The sequence below is a fragment of the Antechinus flavipes genome, chromosome 4, assembly GCF_016432865.1.
Source record: "Antechinus flavipes isolate AdamAnt ecotype Samford, QLD, Australia chromosome 4, AdamAnt_v2, whole genome shotgun sequence".
In the NCBI taxonomy this organism is placed as follows: Eukaryota; Metazoa; Chordata; class Mammalia; order Dasyuromorphia; family Dasyuridae; genus Antechinus; species Antechinus flavipes.
The window spans coordinates 314,547,408-314,569,255 of record NC_067401.1 but is presented as its reverse complement, the minus strand read 5'-3'; the positions used below and the strand labels follow the sequence as shown (position 1 = coordinate 314,569,255).

The window sequence follows — 21,848 nt, the reverse complement described above, 5'->3', positions numbered from 1 at the left end:
TCAAACAGTATCATTGTTGAGGTATATAATGATCTCCTGGTTCTGCTCATTTCACTTAGCGTCAGTTCATATAAGTCTCTCCAGTCCTCTTTGTATTCATCCTGCTGGTCATTCCTTACAGAACAATAATATTCCATAATGTTCATAAACCACAATTTACTCAACCATTCTCCAATTGATGGGCATCCATTCATTTTCCAGCTTCTAGGCACTACAAACAGGGCTGCCACAAACATTTTGGCACATATAGGTCCCTTTCCCTTCTTTAGTATCTCTTTGGGGTATAAGCCCAGTAGTAACACTGCTGGATCAAAGGGTATGCACAGTTTGATAACTTTTTGAGCATAGTTCCAAATTGCTCTCCAGAATGGCTGTGGATGAGTTCACAATTCCACCAACAATGTATCAGTGTTCCTTAAACTTCTCACTTTAAATGGAGACAGAAAAACATTCTTTTTTTATCTATGAGTATTCAACCCTGTCTTGGATAGTGATGGAAGCCACTATCCCAGTAATTTATAGTTCAGCTTCTGCCAAAAACAATGATCTCCACCTAGCAGGCATTTATATTATTTATTATGTTTGCTAACTGTTTTGTGACTTTACCAAGTTCAGGCTGTTCCAAAAGTCTTAGTGTAGTTCTGTGTTTTTAAGTTGCACTAAGAGTTGTGGGACATCTTATAAAAGTATACAAGTTGCTGACTACATTATATTTTCATTTAAAGTCATTACAGAACATTTCCATGGTGGATCCATTGGCAGAATTTATCGATTACCCCCTTTTAACTTTTTTTCTTGGAACCTTAAATCAGATTGAATTGCTATATGATATCTCCCATGTCAACAGTGCTGCAACATTCTATTTACTCACTGTTCTGTCCTTTATTGTCCAGACCCTATGGAGGAAAAAAATTTGGTTTTCATTAAAAGCTTGATAGAAAGAGACACTAAACTTACTGTGAGCGTTTCTTTTATTCTTCCCCTCCTTCCCCCTTTTTATTACATTCTCCAAATACCAATACATAAAAATTCTTCTGATTCACTAATGATAACTTATGCTATAATAGGAATAGTAAAATAGTAGTGGTAATACTGAGGTAGTGTTGTGTGATGCTATAAGAACTGGACTGGATAGCCCTCATAAAACTAAGGTTCTAGTCTAATCAATGTATATCCTTGGACAAGTCAATAAACTTAGAATCTTTTACTTCTTCTCTATAATGTACAGGTTAGATTAGAAATTGGATGATATCTAAGTTCCCTTCCAGCTGTAAAATGACTTGGATTCTATTTTTATAAGTATGATAATTTCCCCATTAAAAAAAAAGATTGAAGGAAAAGTTTTTAAAAAACAAGCTCTGGACAATGAAACTAGGTAAACTTTCAGACAACACTTCTGGAAATGTACTTTGAGAAGAAGAAAAAATAAGGGGTTAAAAAAAAACATTTTTAGAATAAAAGTAGAGAGAGGAATGTTTAGTGTGAGTTTAAGAAGATCACGGGGATAATCAGTACTGATCACAGATTGGTAGGAGGGGGAGGACTATGTAGGATTAATGAAAGTTATGAGGACTTTTGAAATAGTCTGATATTTCTTGCTCTGTACAGATCCACTTGAATTTTCCCCCCTTGTACTAAATAACAGTGTCTCAGTTGTTTTGTTTGCTCTGCACATACCTTTCTCCCCTTGGCCTTTCCTATTTGTATAGGATAGCTTTGAGTTAGTGCAGAATACATAGCTTGAAGATCGAGCTGTGTGTATCCCATTGTGAGCTTTCCGTCACTCTTCTCCTCACTGCACAATAACTGTAGTGTCGAAGGGGCCTACACAGAGACAGTTGATGGTGGTTTTATGGAATTGCAGTGGTGTGTGGCATCTGTAGAAATCTGCAGGCTAAGCAATTGCAGAAATTCCTCTAAGCCGAGAGGCCTCCAGAAATGCCATGTTTTGGCTCCCTTCACGAATGCCACAAATAACAGGACAGGCATGGAAGACTTCCCCCAAGCTCAGAGACTTTAGACTTCTGATCTTCACTGAGGCCGGCCACAGATTTAGCTGCCCTTTATTGAGAGAAATTGTTTTCTCAAAGAAATCTCGCCACCCCCTGGTGTAATTTCCTAGCCTGGTCTAGAATCTCTCTCTGTCTCTGTCCCTGTCTCTCAGTCTCTCTGTCTGTACTCCCCCTTCCCTTTCCCTCCCTCCTTTGTTTCACAAGAAATAATGAAACTAGTGCCAAAAATCTGGTAGCCAGAAAATAGGAGGAAAGTTTGCTTTTTAATTATCCAGTCAAAACATGTGGAGTTGCCTAGTTTACATTGTAGGGAATTAGATTTGAGGTGAAAGGAGCGAAAGAGAGAGCTAAAAATGTTGGTATTTGCTATAGGGTGCAAGCTCTTTTGTGCTAGACTTTTGTAAGTTAATATCAGCCATATGCTCTGTTTTTATTCCCTGAATTAAATCTGGGGGTAAGGAAGAAAACATTTCATTCCTTGACACAACTGATTATCTTTTAAACAAGCGTGGTCTATTTAAAGCAATCTCCCCCCCCCCCCCCAAGCAATTAGAGTCAATTGACTTGCCCAGGGTCACCCAGCTAGGAAGTGTTGAGTGTCTGAGGTCAAATTTGAACACAGGTCCTCCTGACTTCAGGGCCGGTGCTCTATCCACTGCGCCACCTAGCTGCCCCTAAAGCAAATTTTTTAATAACACAAAGTAAAAACAATCCCCTGCAGCCCCCTTCTCCCATTGGTTAGTTCTTTCTGGAACTCCCATTCTGAGGAAGTAGCCAAGCATCCTTCCTTCTCTGGTCTTTCTCACTGTGCCTCAGCAGTCCTTCAGGCATGAAGTGGAAGGGAAAATTCAGGTTAAAAAACATGGTGATAATTAGAGATGGCACTACAGTATTAGGTGGCTGGGTTATCTTAGCTTTGATACCAAAAAAAAATATGTAAGTTAAATTTTTTTTTTCTCATTTGTAAAATCGAAGAGGTTGAACTAAATAAATTTCAATGTTTCAGCCATCTTTAAATGTTATTCTACAATCCTACTTACCTAATTTATTGTTTAATTTTCTATTTAATGATAATTTAGTATACATAATAAAAATCTGACTTCAAGTTGATTGTCTTAGTCTTTATTTCCCTCATCTATAAAATGAGAGCATAGTGACCAGATCGTTTTAGTGAATCTTTACTGCTTTTTATAGGATTCTGAATCTGATAGACTGTGTGGGCTTCCAAGTGAAGGGAGAAAAAGGTGCCCACCTGTTGAGAAGAGGTGCTAGAAGGCTGAAATTGCATTGGGTAAAACCCGGAATAATTTATACTTTAGTGTGCCCAGCAGGATCCTCCACTCAAGTTCCATTCCAGTGGTTCATGGGGAAGTGACCCTGAGTTTTCTAAGCCTCTCCCAAAAGAGCTCAAATTGTGGAAGATTTTACAAAGTTGGAAAAGCCTCTTATAAGTTAAAGGCTGTATATCAGTTAAAGGACTGTATATCTGTGTATCCTTCAAGGAGCAATACATCTGAGTTCAGGGACCCTTCACCAGGGAAATAGTCCGTTGTTTTTTTTTAAGGTGGGTGGATGAGGGGAAGAGATAGGGATAGACCAAAGCTAAGATAATGCATTGGTGTAGAAATGGTTTAAACTCTGTTTTGATTGAGGAAGTATAACCTACTGATAAAATAAGTTGATGTACTCAGAATGCACTTTTTTAAAACATTGAACCAGTATTTATTATTCTTTTAGTATCCTTTCTAAAATATGGTGCCTATAGCTGAATTTGCTATAATATAAGTTGCCATAGTACAGATGTTATCTACCTAAGATAGAATTAAGTGGTATTGTCATCTTTCATGTTATGGTTATTATTCCTTCATTAATGCCAAATTAATTACTCTGGTTGTTCTATCATGTCATTGACTTCAGTATTCACTTAACAATCCACTGAAACCCTAAACCTTTGTTTACACAAACTATGTCTTGACATGGTCTGTCCATCTTATACTCGTATCAACTCATATATTCATCTCAAATGATTTTTATTTTTTAAAATATGAATTGAATGGTGAGCTTTGTGCTCATTCCCCTCAATCTCTATATTACTCCTTTTTCTTCTTCATTAGAATTTTCCTTGAGACCATCCTATAATTGTCTTCCACCAATGTAGAATTTTATTTTTTTCCATGTAGAATTTTATTTCATGGAGCTAGTATTCTTCTGAACCAGCTGAAATTTGTTCTCACCAAACTATAGGGTGTATGATATACTGGCTTTCTTTCTCTTTTCTTGCAAATTCAAAGATGAATCAGTCACTTCCTCTCCAGCTATATAAATGTTAATAACTGTTATTATTTATTCATTACTTCATTTATGTGTTTGCTTGTTTGTCCCTGACTTACTTAACTACTAATTGAGTTATCACCTTGAGAGAGGGGCTTTATGTTTTTGCTTTTCTTTTCCCCTCCATTGCTTAGCATAGATAAATAAAAGCTTGTTGACTTGATTTTCCCTTTAATTATAGTCGTTTTCTAGAACCATAAATTTTCTCTGTTTCTGATGACTGTAATTTGCATGTTCTCTTCAGAAATTCTTGGCAAATAATTAATTGACGACTGCTCTGAAGTCAGAGGACTTGGCTTCAGATCTTTCAACAGACACTTAATGCCTATGTGATCTTGTACTAATTATTTAACTTCTCTGGGTCTCTGTGTTCTCATGTAAAATGAAAAGCTTGCACTAAAGGGACTTTTGAGATTCTTTGCAACTCTAGAGCTATTAATCCTATGAACCAAATCTTTAACTTTGAGAATTTTCTGCGTAAGACTATTTAGTATCTTTTTAGGAGATACATAATTATGTGACTCATTACATTTTCCATACTAATATAAGTGGGACCTTAAATTTCTTAAAAATACCTCTTAAGTATTAATCCTAAACACTTAATTGAGACAAGAGTTAGAATAACTTACTACTAAAGAAGAATTTCTTGGTTGCCTGGAATGCAGAAAGTGAACAATGATCCTTTTTTATATAATACAGTACTTGTAGTATGTTTTATTATAATTGATGTTAATGTGTGACAAGGATGTAGGTGGTTTATTGAATTTCTTTTTTTATACCTCATTGCTGTTTGTAGGAAATATCTTAGGTCTCCTCTTGAAATATATAAAACAGAGCTTTTACCAAATATTTGAGAGAGGATGATTTTTTTAAAATAAAAAATTGTCTTCACCCCTTACAATTAAATTAATGTATTTTGTAAATCAGAAAGTATTTTAATCCCATGTGAATGTGGAACGCATCTCAGCATAGTTAGAGAATAGCTTATTGAAGTAACTTGCCAGTCCTATTCCCTGTAACATGGTAGGTACATCATTGAGAGTTTTCCTGAAACACCTGGAAGTTACATGGCTTGTGACCAAAGTTATGTAATTATTCAGGTCAGAGGATACATTCAAACCGAGATTTTCCTGATTCCAAGCCAAGTAGTCTGCACATTTTGTCATTTGGCCTTCCATTTTAATCATGTTAGTTTGTAAGTTACATAAAAATTGGAAATATATTTATTATTAATTCATTTTCTTCAATTTGGAAGACTTGCATCAAGAAGCTGCTGGTGTTTGAAATTTACCAGCCATTTGGCCTACTTGAAATTAATTTGTAATCTTAATGGTGTGTGTATATTTAAACACATATATATATAGAAGATATATCCTAATATATATATGTATGTAAATCAGGCTCTTTCAATTCAAGTCATATGATAATGTTAACACATTATCTTTTGTGAGTGTTAACTGTAGTACATGGCTAAAATAGCCTAATATGGTATTCTTCTCTTGTTTACAGAAGATTCTAATGCTATTTAAGCATATCTCTTTCTCTCAGGATTTTTAGGCATGAATTTCTAACCTATGACCAAAAGAGCCAGTCTTTTTTTTTTTTTTTTTTTTTTTTTTTTAAGGGAGAGATAGGGCAAAGTTGCCAAATGAGATACAGTACCAGCTGCATTTCACTTGAAGTTCTGTGAGATTTGAAAATGAAATATTTTTAAGCTCTTACCAACTATTATAAGTTTAGGAAATATTGAACTTTATCATTCTAAACCGTGAACACTTGGATGAGAAGGTCTCATTTATTTAAAAAGTATTAGAGATTGTTTTCCTTTTTCTTCTTGGAGCCTAACAGAGTGTTTGTATAAACTCATTAACGAAAAGGAGGAGTGTGTCAGGCTTTACTTCTCAGTTGGGTGTTCCTAGGGGGCACACATCTTAATTGGAAATGAGCTACCCCTTTGACTGTGTTCTGTCATTGATTGGACAATAAGCTTTTCTATGGTTGTCAAAGGCATTTATGTTCCTTTTGATAGCAGTCTGCTTAAATAAAACAATCTATTTGACAACAAGCGTATGAAGAGTATATTAAATTCTTGAGAGGCAGACAGTGTAATACCCCATTCCCAATAAATTTACCCTGTTTGAATGAATAAAGGAGGTATATTGTTTTAACAGGAATTTTAAAGGAATATTTATAAATAGCTGCTTAAAAACCTTTATATTATGTAAATATGAAGAAAAAAATTAATCCTCCATTTCCATTGAATTTTGATGGATCTTCTTCTGCAGTCAACTTGTCCAACAGTATTTTGTTTAGTCTTGAAAGAATAGGGGGTGGGGAGAGAAATAGCCCTGGCTGTAAGGTTTGAGTACCAATGTCTTTGTGTTTTTATAACATAGAATAGTTTGGTTGTTGCTGGTGATAGTGAGTTAAGACACACTTTTGAGTATCTCTATCCTGAACGTCTTTCTCTTAAATCCTCCCCAAAACTCCTTAATGCTTCTGTTGATGAGTTCTTTTGGGGCCTGTATCTGGTACCAAGTAGATGAGGTACATTCCTCTAATTATTTTTTCATTTTCATATTTTCTGTTTTATAAGAAAAATCAGTACTCAGAATTTGTGTCTTGTTTTAAGATGAAAAACTAAAGTAAAAGTGAAAAATGGGGCCGTGTCTCCCTCTACTGTGTTCTGGAATGACCACCTTTGGAAAATTATCTTCCATTTTGTGTACCATGTTTTTGGAAGAATTTCCTTAAGTTCTAGTGCATTGAGAGACAGGGGCCATGATAGCAAGGTAATTGAAGGTCATGCTCCCAGAAAATCAAGTGAAGGATCCTGAGAATGGGAGATGAGAATACTAAGCCCAGAGAAGAGATAGCTTTGTATGGTATGAACACCTTTTGCATGCATTTTAAGAGCTGCTATACAGAAAGGGGAATAGATTTTTTCTTGGCTTTAGATTGTAGAGTTAGAGATTGCAGAAAGGAAGATTTACATTTAATATAATGAAATACTTCCTAATAATTTGTGTTCTTGGGGAAACTAAATGGTGCAAACTCTTTAATACTTAACCAGCTATGTGACCCTGATCAAGACACTTAATCACCCCAATTGTCTTGCAAAAAAAAATTAAATTAAAAAAACAGAATAAAATAAAATCTTAAAAAATTTTAATGTTTTCCCAAAATAGAATGGGCCATTTTCTGAGGTTATGGATTACCCCTTCGTTGGAAATTTTTTATTGAAGAGTATTTAACAATTTCAGGCTATGTAGAAGGATTCACAGTTCAGGTACTAGACAAGGTGACCTTGAAGAATTTTTTTCAACTTTGAGATTTCTTGATGATAACTGTCAGTGCTGATGATACCTAATAACATTAACTAATGCCCTTAAAAGGACCTGTGGTTAGGGCAGCTAGGTGGTGCAGTGGATAGGTCACCAGTCCTGAAGACAGGGGGACCTGAGTTCAAATCTGGCCTCAAACACTCAATATTTCCTAGTTGTACGACCATGATCAAGTCACTTAACCCCAAATGCCTCAGGGGAAAAAAAAAGGATCTGTGATCTCATCAATTCAGGAGGTCTTCCAAAATAGGGCAAATAATAACACATTCTGTATGACCTTTGTCCCTCTTGTAAAAATTAGGCATAGAGGATTCATACTGCATTCTGGAGACTTTCATTGGTATTTTATCTCTCATAACCATGAAATACCACTTCAGCAATGAGTCTTTGCGTTCATGTAATTTTCCGTTGTTAAAGAGTTCTTTCATTTTCTGAAATCAATCTAGTCTGCTTTCACTTCCTTTTTTAAAACTTATTATTTATAAATTGATTTAAAATTTATAATATTCTTGCTGTAAAGAGGATGTCCCAAAAGTCTTAGTGCAGTCTGTATAACTTCAGTTTATCTTCCCAATTATCTTGTGAAGTTGGTGCTGTAAATCCATATTTTACAGATATGCAGACTTGGGCTGTAAGAAATCAAATGAGACTTTGCTTCTGGTCCCAGAGCTAAATAGCAGATGAAACAGGATTTAAAAATCAAAAATTTAAAATTTTAAAAAATCAAATAAATAAAATAAATAAACAAACAAGTAAATAAACAAATAAATAATGCGTGGATGAGTTGGCATTCAGTATTTTTTGTTAATCCAGTTAAAAATGTTAATTTTACACATTTGTTAACATGAAAATTTATAAGACATGTAAGAGATTACTAAATGTGTTTTGTTTTATTTGTTTTCTTTTCCAGAAACGTGCTACGGGTCAAGTACTATTTGACAAAGTATGTGAACAACTCAATTTACTGGAGAAGGACTATTTTGGACTTTTATTTCAAGAAAACAATGATCAGAAGGTAAAAGGAATTGTTTTTATTTTATTTTATTTATCTCTGAAATAGTTTATTTTGTTCTAAATAAGCATTGTTGGATTTCGTTTATAGTTCATTTTGGTTTTTTAAAATTAAACTATAAAATAGAATATTTAAGGTGGTATTTATCATCAAAGATCAGAAGGAAGGATGCAGTATAGTAGATGTGATTATTTGGAAAATGCTCTTCTTTTCCACTTCAGCCTCCTGGCTTTTCTGGCTTTCTTTAAGACCCAGATTAGATCCCACTTTCTGCAAAAGGCTTTCCTAGTCCTATCCACTTTTCAGTTCTCTCTCCTATTTGTACGTATACATTTAGTACGATCATAGTTATTTAGGTATTATTTCTCCCATCAGAATATAACATCCTTGCATGAAAACTTTTTGTCTCCCCCCCCCTTTTTTTTTTGGGGGGGGGGCATTTCTTACTTAGCACAGTGCCTGATACATCATTAGAACTTAATAAATGTTCACTGACTGACAGGGACTAAAAGCTAAGGAAGGGAATATTCTATCATTCTACAAACCAAGATTTATGCAGGTAGCAAAAAGAGGGAGGGATAAAACAATGGATAAAAAAAACCAGGATACAAAAATGTTTTGGAAAAATAAGAGTATTGCATTGAATCTAAAAAATAAAATTTAATAGGGATAAATATAAAACATACATGTAAGATAAAAAAAAAACTGACTTCACATGGAGAATATAGTAAGATATGATTACATAGCACTTTTTCTGTAAGAGATTTAGGGATTTTAGTGGAAAAGCTAATACAGTCTTAAAACTGTGTCACAATAGCTATGTCTTCAAAGAGTAAGAATATAATTTTTCAGTAACCTAGGGGACATCCAACCTTGCAGTTGCTTAATGTATTTAAGAGGTTTAATAAATTTGGAAAATGTATTGGAATCCTTTAATTCATCTTCTTTTTTTTTAAAACCCTGTGCAAATTTGATTTGATTAATAGGAATCAGAATCTGATTAAAAAATAGGTTGCCTTGGAGTTTATATGATATAAACTGTGGTTTCTTGTACATCCCAGCTCCTGCTTAGTTTGTATAACTGAAATTCTTGTACTTTAAAAATCAGCTTTGAAGACTTGAGAACACCATGCATCCAATATACAAACAAATTAATCTTTCTATGATTGGATTATTCTGGGGGATAAACCAGTTATATCTTCTAACTTAATTGCTGTCATGCCCAAGGGATTCTGGGACCACAGGATTAATAGGGGATAGGGGAGCAGTTAGTAAATTGGCAGCTTTTACCAGATGGTAAGTAGAGAAGTATGTGAGGCAGGTTCTGGATGATAGCCAGACCACATTACCTGTGGAGCATTTCCCAGTGCAAGTGGGAAATTGGCTGGATGGAGGTTAGGAGTAGGAGTGGGGTTGGATATAACAAAAGCCTGTAACAAAGTAAAATCAGGCTAGGGGAAAGTAGGGTGGTTAAATAATCAAAAATCTGGGGAGGGGGGCAGGGATGAGGAATAGGGATCTATAATTGAAGAAAAGAAAAAGAATTATTCGTTGGGAAAATAAATAAAGTCCAGCAAAGTTTCTATAAAGGCAGCAGTCTCTTGATAGTCTTAAGTTCCTCTCATCCTTTTTTTTTTTTTTTCAAAACATATGCTTGGATAATTCCTCGATATTAACCCTTGTAAAACCAATCCTTCTCATCCTCAATGGAATGCTTCTCAATGAGACCTTGATACTCAGATAAAATTGAAAAATTTCTTAATAATTTCATGTAGAAACTGAAGTGCAAGGGGAGCTAGGTGGATAGTAGATAGAGCACTGCCCCAAGAGTCAGGAGCACCTGAATTTAAATTTGTCCTCAGATACTTATTAGTTGTATGACCTCTGGCAAGTCTTTTAACCCTAATTGCTCTCCTACCCCTCCAAAAAAGAAACAAGAAATTGAAGTCTCTGGGTACCTGTTAACTCTGACTCCAAATTGCTTTATTTCTCTTAGTTTTCATTGCTTTTTGTGTGTGGATGTATTACATTTCCTCCAACTTGTTTGAAGTAGTTACACACACACACACACACACACACACACACACACACACACGCACACACACACACACGCACACACACACACACGCCTCTACTTGCCATTTCAGTTAGGAAGACTGGACTTCGAGATTGGTCTCTTCTACCAGCTAATCATGTGACCCTAAGAAAATCACATAACTTCTAGGTATTTTAGGTGTCTACTACTGGTGTTGTTAGAGGTTATTTCCATGTGCCAGGATTTCCAGTGTTAGTGAAATCATGAGTTCAGTTGTTTTCACTATGTGCCAGGTACTACACTAGTTTATGGGGATACAAAGACATACATGAAATATTTCCTCCCTTTAAGGAATTTACATTCTATATTTCCACACAAATATTCTGCCTTTGTTGTTTAGCCATTTCTCAGTCACTTTGGACTCTTTACTGACCCCATTTGGAATTTTCTTGACAAAAATACTATAGTGCTTTGCCATTTTCTTCTCTGATTTCATTTTATAGGGGAGGAAAAGTAGGCAGTGTTAGGTGATTTGACCACAATCATGTAGCTAGATATTATCTTGAGTCTGGATTTGAACTCAGGTTCTCAGCACTTTGTCTACATACCTAGCTGCTTTAAATATCTGCCTACTAAAATTTATTGTTAATATTTTTTCCTTGACTTTCCCCCTACATCTGTTAGAGTTCTGTATAGGAACTTATTATTGTGTCCATCTGGCAATATATTTAAGACAGCTTTTTGTAACAATTTAAGGAGAAAAACCATAACATTTTCAGCTGATTTGAAAGAGATTTAACAAAAGTTTGTTTCCTCTCTTTCAAACTCTTTCTTGATTTTTGTGACTTGTTTTTGTCTTATACCTGCTATCTGACTACTAACTGTGGGAGATATGGGATGTTAACTAGTAAAGATGAACAAAGCAAGCAAGATTATTTTGAAGATAGAGGTAGGTAGTTGAGAAGCAGCCATTATATAAAGGGAGATTGAAAGAAGAAAACAGGGATGAAAAGCAGGGTCAATCTTTTGGAATAGAATGCAATCACTTGTGAACATGTACGTGTTTCCCTTGGTTCATGGAATAGGTCACCTCTTCACGTGATACGGGTATGTGAAGGAGGAAATGGTTCCAGAGATGTGGAATAAGGAGAGATGTGAAATAAGGAGAGAAAAGAGCTTGAAGTGAATGGCCTTGGGTTTTTTTTTTTTTTCAATGAACTGAAAATTTCAGCATTAAGATGAAGTATCTCTAGATCACAAAAAGTACTACCACTTTCTAAAGGGTGAGATTTTTATTTGTTTTGGCAAAAGTCTGCTGTTTATCATTTTAGTTTATCATTTAAAAAAAAAAGGCCAACCAAGGCCACTGTTGTTTGTATGGAGATTTTTCTATTGAAATAAAAATCTCAAGTCTACCTTTGATGTAACCAGAGCTCCCTTTCTTCTTTTTAGCTACACACTAAGTTGGAAGAGTTTCAATTCACACTGTGTATAAAAACACATCTATTTCAGTGTTAGATCTTTTTAATGTCTGTTGAGAACCATTATGTAAATTTTGCTATGGAAAATGTCATATAAAATTTTGGTAGCATTGAACAGCAATATTCTTCTCTAGAGGTGAATTCTATGCCTATATTACTCATATTCATTTCTAGTTTTCATTAAGAATTTTGGACTCTCTTTAAAGCACAGATGTTGCCTTGAAAGTTTGGTGTTAGCATTTGGCCTCATATACTATTACTGCATGGCATATTTGAATAAAAATTTATTAGAGGTGTTAGTTGATATTAACAGCTAGCTTCCTGTGAAAAAATAATTTTAAAACATTTAATAGTTATATCTTTTTTTGGCAATAGACTAAAATTAAACATTGGATACTCAGAAAAATAAGCTTTTCTTTGATAATATGTTGCATTCATTGCAGGTAGGTTTCTTTTTTACCTTGAAATACCAAAAGATTCAGTGAAATAAAACAGACCACATAGACAGGTGTACCAGAGGAGGCTTCCCAGTTCATGAGATCCAAGAACACTGAACCTTTTGCATTGGATTAGGCAAAAGGTACATTTTACCTTCTCAGTAAGATCTTTCTGTAATAACCTAATAATTGGGCCTTTGGTTGAGAAATGCCAGAATTGTCTGCTGTTTACCATCGCAGATATATAGAAGTTATTAAAAAATTGTTTAATAACCTCTGATAGGACTTTCTTCCAGGAACAAATGTTAGTCACTATTTCTCTCTCCACCTCCCATTCCTGATCAATGTTATACTATAATTACTTTTATTTTCCTTTTAGTTTACCTACTATTTTACGTGATCCTAAAAATTGTCTGCAAGTAGTATTTATCCTCTTGTGTCAAAACATTTTTAAATTTTGAGAGACAAAATAAAGGAATTGGCAGAGAAGTTTTCATTGTTTATGCAGAGGCAACAAGAAACATTATTTCATGGGACAGTTGTTTGTCTTTTTTTTTTTTTTTGCAGTGAGCATAATTAGCATAAGGAAAAACAACACCAGGAAAATAATTGCAGTTTATGTAGCGACATCTGTTTCAAAGTATACAATATGGAAATTCCTTGAATTTGAGAAACTTCTCCAGCTCTTGTATTGATACTTAAACAAAGGAAAGTACAGGGGAATATAGAGAAAAATAAATTGAAAAGCAGTTATGTAGGTTATGTCCAAAGAAATCCCATAGTTATGTCATGAATATTTAAAATCTCTATATATTTATTTCATTAAATATTTCCCAATTATATGTAAGAAATTTTAAGCATTCACTAAAAAAAATATCTTTTTGACTCCCTTTTTCTTTCTTTTCCCCACCTTACTCATTGAGAAGGAAAGCAGTATGATATTGATTTTACATGTGAAGTCATTTCAGAACATTATCATATTAAATCATGAGTATTTTATTAAGGAAGTAAAAGAAGACTGGACAGAGCAAGCACCTCGGATCATAAAACATGAACATAATCATCTTAACAGACTAAAAGTGACTGGTTATTGATATGGGAACCATTTCCATATCACATCTTTGTGTAGTAAAAAGTGACTGGTTATTGATATGGAAACCATTTCCATATCACATCTTTGTGTAGTAAAATATCAACTTGTCATAGATTAAAGGTTAAAATCAACATACAATAAGAAGAGGCAAAAATGAGAAGATAATTTGTGCTTTTTTCTGCCCTATTGGCTGAAAAAAAAAACCCATGAAATCGATAAAGGTAAAACATAGCCACTTATTACATATCACATATAGTAGAAGAAATAAAAATGGTGCTTAAGTATCCATCATTTGGAAGAGCAGTTGAACCAGACAAAGCAAAATAAAAAGAAAATCTGCTGTGAAGTGATACTGTTTTCAATGGAATCTAAAGTATTAATTTTCAAGATATTTGTAACAGAAGATATTAAATAATTAGAAAAATATTATGAATGAAAGTATTTTATAAGCATTTGGTTTTAGCATTTTTACCCAAAAAGGGGGATACAAGGGAACTTTCCATCAAATGTATGCTTTTTTATTTTACAAAATCTTTGTGTGAATAACCTAACTACCTATCTACTTTTCTAACTTTCTATCTGTGGTTCATCAGTATCTCTCATTTGTCTGCTTATCGCTCTATCATCTGTTTGTTTATTTATCTACTTAAATACTTTTTAATGTATGCATAATCTGTGTATTTTCTCATCTATCTCCTGTCATCTCTCTGTCTACCATTCTCTCCCTCTCCCTCCCTCCTCTCCCCTGTTTCTCTCTTTCTCTCTCATATGTCTGCCTATCTGTCATCTATCATGTATCCTTCTGTCCATCTGTCTGGCTGAATTATCTATCAATCTATTTCCTCTACTCCCAATAGAATCTGAAGAAACTTTTTCTTTCCTTTCCTAGTATTTAGCATAATTTCTGGAAGTGTTTACTAAATGTTTATTGGCTAATTAATAATTGAGAGGTTAGCGTATGTATCACTAGGGTATCATTAGATTTCATGATGCTTCCCACACTTCTGTCTTTGAAAATGCTAGAGGGTCTTTATATTTCTTAGTTGAAATGGAACATATTTCATGGAAGAAAGTGTTTTTTAAAAGGGGGAAATTAAGTGAGCTAATTTGGGCTCATTCCTATACTACTGCTTTTTTTCTCATCAGGCGCCCCTGAGAGTATTTGACCCTGTAGGAGGCAGGGTTGTGCCCATAATATTTGACTGGTTTTGGGATTTGGAGTGGGAGCATTGTATGCACCACACACTTGAGTTTAATATGAATTATTAACATTTTCTTCACCACTTTCTTAAGTCTGGACAATCAGCAAAATAATAAATAATGCCCTGATTTGTAGTGTTTGCAGATTTCTGAGATGTAAATACTCACACTGAAAATTTAACAATTAAATCTCTGTTAGGAGTTGGCTCCAGCATACCTGTAGGTGTGACTAGTGAAGAGAGTGCAGAGCTACCTCAGTCTTGGTCAGTCCTTTGTCTTTTGGCAGTCCCTTGAGAAGGGATCTTTCAGTGCTGTTGTAGAGGAATTTGTTTGGCTTTGGGATGTAACTCTTTGGATTTACAGCTCTGTAAATAAATACCCATTGCCAGACAAAAGCTGTCATATACATAGCACTGAAATTTTATGCCCTTCAAGGATAGATGACTGATAGCAATCTGTAGAAGGTGACCTCTAGCGAACATGTCAGAATTCCCTGAGGTAATACAACAAATCTTTCCTGCTTGGATAGTTTCCTGTTCAAAATTATATCATCTATAGGATTAGCATTATTTTTCACCATCCTATGTCAGATTGGTTTCTTCCATAGCAAACTATCTGTTTAATTGAAGAGTTAGAAGTCTTATGTATAGATCTTAATGGTCACTCTCTTTTAATTATTTTCCTTCCTGTGTTACTTTTCAGCATCTCTGGGTTTCAGTTTTTTCATGTGGATAATGAGATTTGACCAGATGATCTCTAAAGGTCCCTCCCAGCTCTTAACTCTGTGGGTTGGATGATGGATGTAGAAATAAATAATTGTTTTCTCTTGGCCCCAGCTCTTTCTCTGATTCATTTTTTCCTCTGCAGTAGTTGTCACCTCCTCAGATTAAAATACCACACATCCCAGCCTATACTCCTCCATATCTATACCCCCCAAGTGCAAGCAGTGCTAAATCCTGAATGATGTTTTTTTTTTTTCTTTTCCTTCATTCTTGTGCACTCATCACAGCTGTCCATTTATGAGCCAGCTGTTGTGCTGGTCTGCAGCTGCAGGGTGTGGAGAGTGAATGCTAAGCCCTCTTCTGAGTACAGAATTTGAGCTGCTCCCTAAGCCAGCACCAGGGCTCCCTTTAGAGGCTATCCCATTGACCTTTCACATCAGTAATCCATGCAGCTGGGGAGTACAGTATAATATAAAACTAGACTGAGTTCAATGGTGTGTTTATTAGGATTTTTAAAGTGGCTAATTTAAAGTAGAAGGATGTCCACCCCTGGATCTTGGAAATCTTTCACAAATATTCCCCAAAATGCAGGCCAACTAATGTTAGCAGAAGTAAAGTCCAAATGGGCTTTCATATGTTATCCTGTTTTTAAAGCATTTTTTCCTCTCTTCTCCCACCCCAAAGTATAAATATGAATAAGTTTTTTTTCCTGCTACATTATTTTTGGAAGTTTATGATAATTTAAAATTTTTCTTGTTCAGTTTTTTCTTTATAACTGTATAACTTTATATTTTAAACAGAAATCTCTTATATTCTTGTTGTATCCAATTCTTTGTGAGTAAGTGGAGGTTTTCTTTGCAAGCATACTGAAAGGGTTTGTCATTTCCTTTTCCAGGTAACTTTTACATATGAGGAAATTGAGGCAAGCAAGGTTAAGTAACTTGCTAGTAAGTTAAATAATACAGCTAGTAAGGGCCTGAGGCCAGATTTTAACTCTGATTTTCCTGATTAGAGGCCTGGCACCTTGTCCACTCTGCCACCTACTTTCTCTTCTCATATGGCCTATTTAAATATTTTTTCTATTCTTTCTAAAGCATAATGGAAAAATGAGATAGAAATTGGGTTTAAAATAGCATAAACTACATGATAGCTATTCAAAAAGAAAAAGGAAAGGCCAAATTAAAAGACACCCTTTTTGTTTTCAAAAGCTTTAACTTTCATTGCTATCCATGTTCCTAGGTAGTGCAGCTGTTGTTTTTACTTTGATAAGGCAACATTAAAGAGTATTTAGCTGAATGTCAAGAGACCTTTGCTGTAGGGCTGGCTCTTTTCTTGACTTAGAAATTAGCTAATTTCTGCCAGTCTTAATTTTCCTTATTTCCAAAATGAACAAATGAGGTAAGATTATTTCTTAAGGATCCTTCCAGTTACACAATTCTACCTGTGATCCTTACGTGTACATTCCTTGAGGACCAGGGCCTACTCATCTTTAGATTTTTATGCCCAGGATATAACACAATCCTTGGTTCTTTGATTATAGTTAATAACATTTAGCAAAAAAGTACCATATTAGCATTCCTTTTTCAGACACTGATTTAAAGAAGTTCACCTTAATAAGCTTTTTTTGTACTTAGAGTAACTTAGTAAGGAATAGTAATAGAATAAATATAGTGGAGAGTTACAAAGGGAGTAAAGAAGGAAGAAAAGGAAGGACAGAAGAAAGAATGAATTTATTAAATACCTCCTTTAGGTCAGAAGCTGTGTTAAGTGCTTTACAAATATTTTTTCATTTGATTCTTACTATAGCCTTATAGAGTAGGTGCTTTAATATCCACCTTTTACAAATGAGGAAACTGAGGCAGATGGAGGTTCAATGACTTGCTCATGGTCACTTAGCTTGTAAATGTCTGAAACTGAAATCTTTTTGACCCCAGGCCCTACACTTGATCCACTATACCACCTACCTGCCAAAACGCAAAAAGGAAGGGGACCTATTCTCCTTACTTACCTGTATGACCCTGGGAATGTGACTTAACTCTGGACCTATTTTCTTATTTGTAAATGAGTTGACTGAGCTAAATCAACTCTGAGAACTCTTAGCTCTAAATCTGTGATCTTTTGAATTGAGATTTTGGGTCATCAGTAGCATTTTTGAGATGTTCTTTGCTCAGTGCTATACCTATAATTCAGAAGAATGAATCTTCCTCACAAAAAAGGTTACAGTGTATCTGGGAAAACAGAACTAGTAGACATGAAATAGATATGTGTAATATATGTAAATCTAGATTTTCCAAAAAAAGAGAAGAGAGAGGCCCAAATATGGGCTACATTACTAAGAATATTATAAACAAGTTTGGACCTTGAACTTGGCCTTGGAAGATAGGGTTTTGGTTAAATGCAGAGGAGCAGGAAAGGCTTTCTTGGCAAAGAGGGATGGCATGGAGGTGAGAATGAGCATGGAATTTGTAATGATACCTAGTACACTGCATGGTTAGAACAGAAATTACATGTAGTCAATATTGGGAAATAAGTTTATAATCAATATTGTGGTAAAGGGAAGAGTAAGAGTTTGGAAAGTCTTAGAAGTAAAATAGAGGAATTTTGATTAGATAGATTTATATTGGGCAGATTTGATTTTAGTTTAAGCTTTTTAATTTTGAGATATAGTGGTGAGAAAGCCAGGTGAAAATCTCAGGTTACCAATCAAACATTGTCCTTTGGCCCAGATCTCTGTCATATAATATTTGGTTAAAAAGAGGATAAGATAAAGTCTTTATGACTTAGTAGTTAGACTGAAAGAGTAGAAGAAAGGAATTTGGATAATATGAGACTTTTTATTCAGTTTACTTCAAACAGACTCACGATGATATAGGAAAACAATTCCTGATGTAGGGTGTTGGGCTTAAAATCAGGAACTCTGTCCTTATATGTATTTACTCTGTGGCCTAGAGAGTTGAGTCATTTAACTTTTCTGAGTTGTAGTTTCTTCATCTGTAAGATGGGTATTAAGAGTGATAAATGCACCTCTTTCTCACAGAGTTGTTGTCAGAATCAAAGTCTATAAAGTGCTTTGTAAAATCTTAAAATGCTATATTAATGGGAATAGTTCCTCTTCTTTCTTGCCCTCCTCGCCTTCTCCTCCCTTTTCTTTCTGTCTCCTCTTTCTCTAGTACTTATTGTATTATATGGAAGACTAAGATGAAAGGTAGGAATTCTGGGCTCAATTTTTGATTTTCTAAATGTCATTTAGACATTTGTCTCCATTTATTATTTAGAAATTGATGGAAATAAATTCTGTTTTACAACCAGGCTTCTTGTGACCAAATAAAAATATATGAGAGCATTTGGAAGAAAATAAGAAATGATATTTAAATATAAGTGGTATTTTAAAATGTGATTTAATTGATTTGTAGTTACATGTTTAGTATAGAAGAGGGATTATTGGATTAAGAGTCAGTCTCTAAATTTGGGAGATCTGAGTTTGAGTCTCAGCTCTCTGATTATACTAGTAGTGTTTTCCAGGAAAAGCCATTTAATTTCTAATTACACCCTGGTAACGCTAAGATTTTAAATTGCCAGGCAGTTTCACATCTTCATTGATAACCCACATTTCCTCAGTGTAAATTCCCTATAGTGATGAAATCTTAGGTCTAGACTCAACTCAGTCCCCACCAAAACCATCTGTAGCTTCTGCTTTATAACTTCTGACTATTTATATGTGAAATTTTGTACAAAGCTGCATTGCTACTTATATTATTGGTGCCATTCATCTCTAAACTAGTGTGCCTTGTTTTAAGAGTCAGATGTCTTAGCCTACCCCTCCAAAAATTCAATTAATTATTTTTGCACAGTTTGTCAAAGAATGCTGTATTTCATAACCAGTTTAAAAAGGTTTGTGAAAAGAACAATCAGTTCCAATCATTAGATTCTTTTTAAAACTTCACAAAATATAGATATTGTTCTATATGTGTATATACATATATGATATAAAATATTTACATGTATACATATATCTTAGATATTATTTTCAAATAATTTAAAAAATGTTTTTATTTAGTAGAGGATTATTTACTCTTTTTTTTCTTTTTATCAAACTTAAGATATAGTTATGAATAGGGTCCTGGCTTCTCTTAATATAACATCTAGATGAGCATTACATGGAGATTTACATGAACTTCAAGGACCTCTGCTATATCTGTTTCTTCATCTCATATTAATTTTCCACCTATATTCTATGATTCAATCAAAGTTGGATGACATTTATTCCCCTAAGCATACCCTATTTACTTTCTTATCTTCCTATCTTGGATCAGAACCCCATTTGAATGTGAGCTTCTTGAGGGCAAAGGCTGTCTTTTTGCCTCTTTTTCTATATTCAACTCTTAGCATAGTGCCTGGCACATACTAGTCACTTAATAAATGTCTATTGACTGACTGAATGTCCTCTTTATTGGCCTATTAAATTCTTAATTGTCCTTTAATATTTAACTCAGAGGCCTCCTATATGAAGCTTTCCCTCAGCTTCTTTTACAGGTACTATGGAAATTGTTTAATATTTTGCAGTACTTAATGATGTTTTGTCAGTTTTCTAAATTATCAGTTTCCTAGGTCTTGTTTAAATGTTCTATCTTCCCTAGTACCTAGCACAAGGCATAGTGTAATCGTTAATAAAATGCTTGAATGAATAAATCTGCAAAATTTAATTTATCCAAATCCCTCTATATTCTATATAGTTAAATTTTACATTTTAGGTAATTAGGCAACATTGAAAGAAGATAGCATAATTGTGTAATTATGAACATAATATAAACTGATGAACAGAAGACTTCTAAATGTTATTTGTTCTTTCTATAATGTAGTTCATCTTGATTTGAACTTGATTAAAACATGCATGTATACATTTATGTCCTGGGCCCCACTGTATTTTATTCCCTTTTATGTTAGAATATCTAAGTGCTAATTTTTATTTTTATTTTTTATTTAAAGAGCTGGCTGGATCCTTCAAAGGAAATCAAGAAACAAGTTCGAAGTAAGTGTTTAAATACATTTCAGTGGCAGAGTTATGAACTTAATTCTCTTATATATTTTACAACTTATAAGAAATTATATAAGAATCTAAGTGAGAATAACTAATAAAGTTATAAATACTGTCATACCTTACTGCAGTGATTCAGCATGTATCTTTTTTGTTCAGCATTGTAGATTTAAAATGCAAATAGTTATATGTTTTCTTACTGTTGTTCTTTAAAGAAAGATACATATTTAACAATTGTATGTGGATATGTTGGGGAACTAAACTTGTCTTCAAAATGGCAGAAAGTGTAAAGTTGTGCTAATATGATTCCCACATATTGAAAGTGTTTTAAAAGAAACTTGTAAATTCTAGGGTTAAAATTGTCAAGAATTTGGACTTAACATGGTGAAAGGGTTTGGTCTCCTGTTGTGGGTCCTTCATTTGCTGGGTGCCATGTGACACTTGGTCTGATGCTGATCTTACCTCAGACCCCACAGATGCCCTCTTCCCTTTTTTAACTGGCTTTTGTATTTGTGGAAACCACAAAGTGCTCTTGTCTAGATTTATTGCTGATTTTGTCTTCCCTTCCTGTTCTCTACTGAGGGCTCACTTTATCCTTTGCTTGGAACCCCTTAGCTGGGTAGTAGATGTGAGACTGTTATAGGGGATGAATGCCTAGTTCTTTTGTAAGATCCAGGAAGGGTAGGCTCAGAGATGATAAGGAGCTGGTCTGGATTATATGCTTGGGAAGGATCCTAGAGAGCTTAGGATGAGGAGTGGCAAGATGATATTGTAAGATTGGCAGGGGTAACTAAAGACACGATTCACAGTGTGTCCAACTATGGATATTCTTCATGATCCTGTTCTTTCTTCATTTTTTCATATTCATTCCATCAAAACACTTAAACACCACTCATTTTACTTCCTTCCACTTTTTTTTTAATTGTACAAAATTATATTCCCTTTGTATTTTTCCTTCATTTCCCTTCTTGCTCCTCTTATTTTTCTTTTCTTCAACCTTCCCTTTCTCCTTTTCTTCTCTTCTTACATTCTTTATCTTAGTTCTTTCTTTCCTCAATTTGTTCTTCCTTTTCCTAATACATTTTGCTTTCCTTTTCTTATATTTTCTTTCTTTGGGTAGGGTTCAATATGCTGTCTTTTCAATCT

General features: G+C 34.3%; 1 protein-coding gene across 15 annotated transcripts in view; it reads left to right on the top strand.

Moving 5' to 3' along the window:
- The window catches only part of EPB41L2 (erythrocyte membrane protein band 4.1 like 2), a 292,918-nt gene that overhangs the window by 152,236 nt on the left and 118,834 nt on the right, over positions 1-21,848 (top strand). For all 15 annotated transcript variants that reach the window (XM_051997728.1, XM_051997742.1, XM_051997740.1 and 12 more), the window contains 2 exons: positions 8,598-8,702; positions 20,654-20,696. In XM_051997728.1, coding sequence (XP_051853688.1) covers positions 8,598-8,702; positions 20,654-20,696 — 148 coding nt within the window. The remainder of the gene's footprint in view (positions 1-8,597; positions 8,703-20,653; positions 20,697-21,848) is intronic.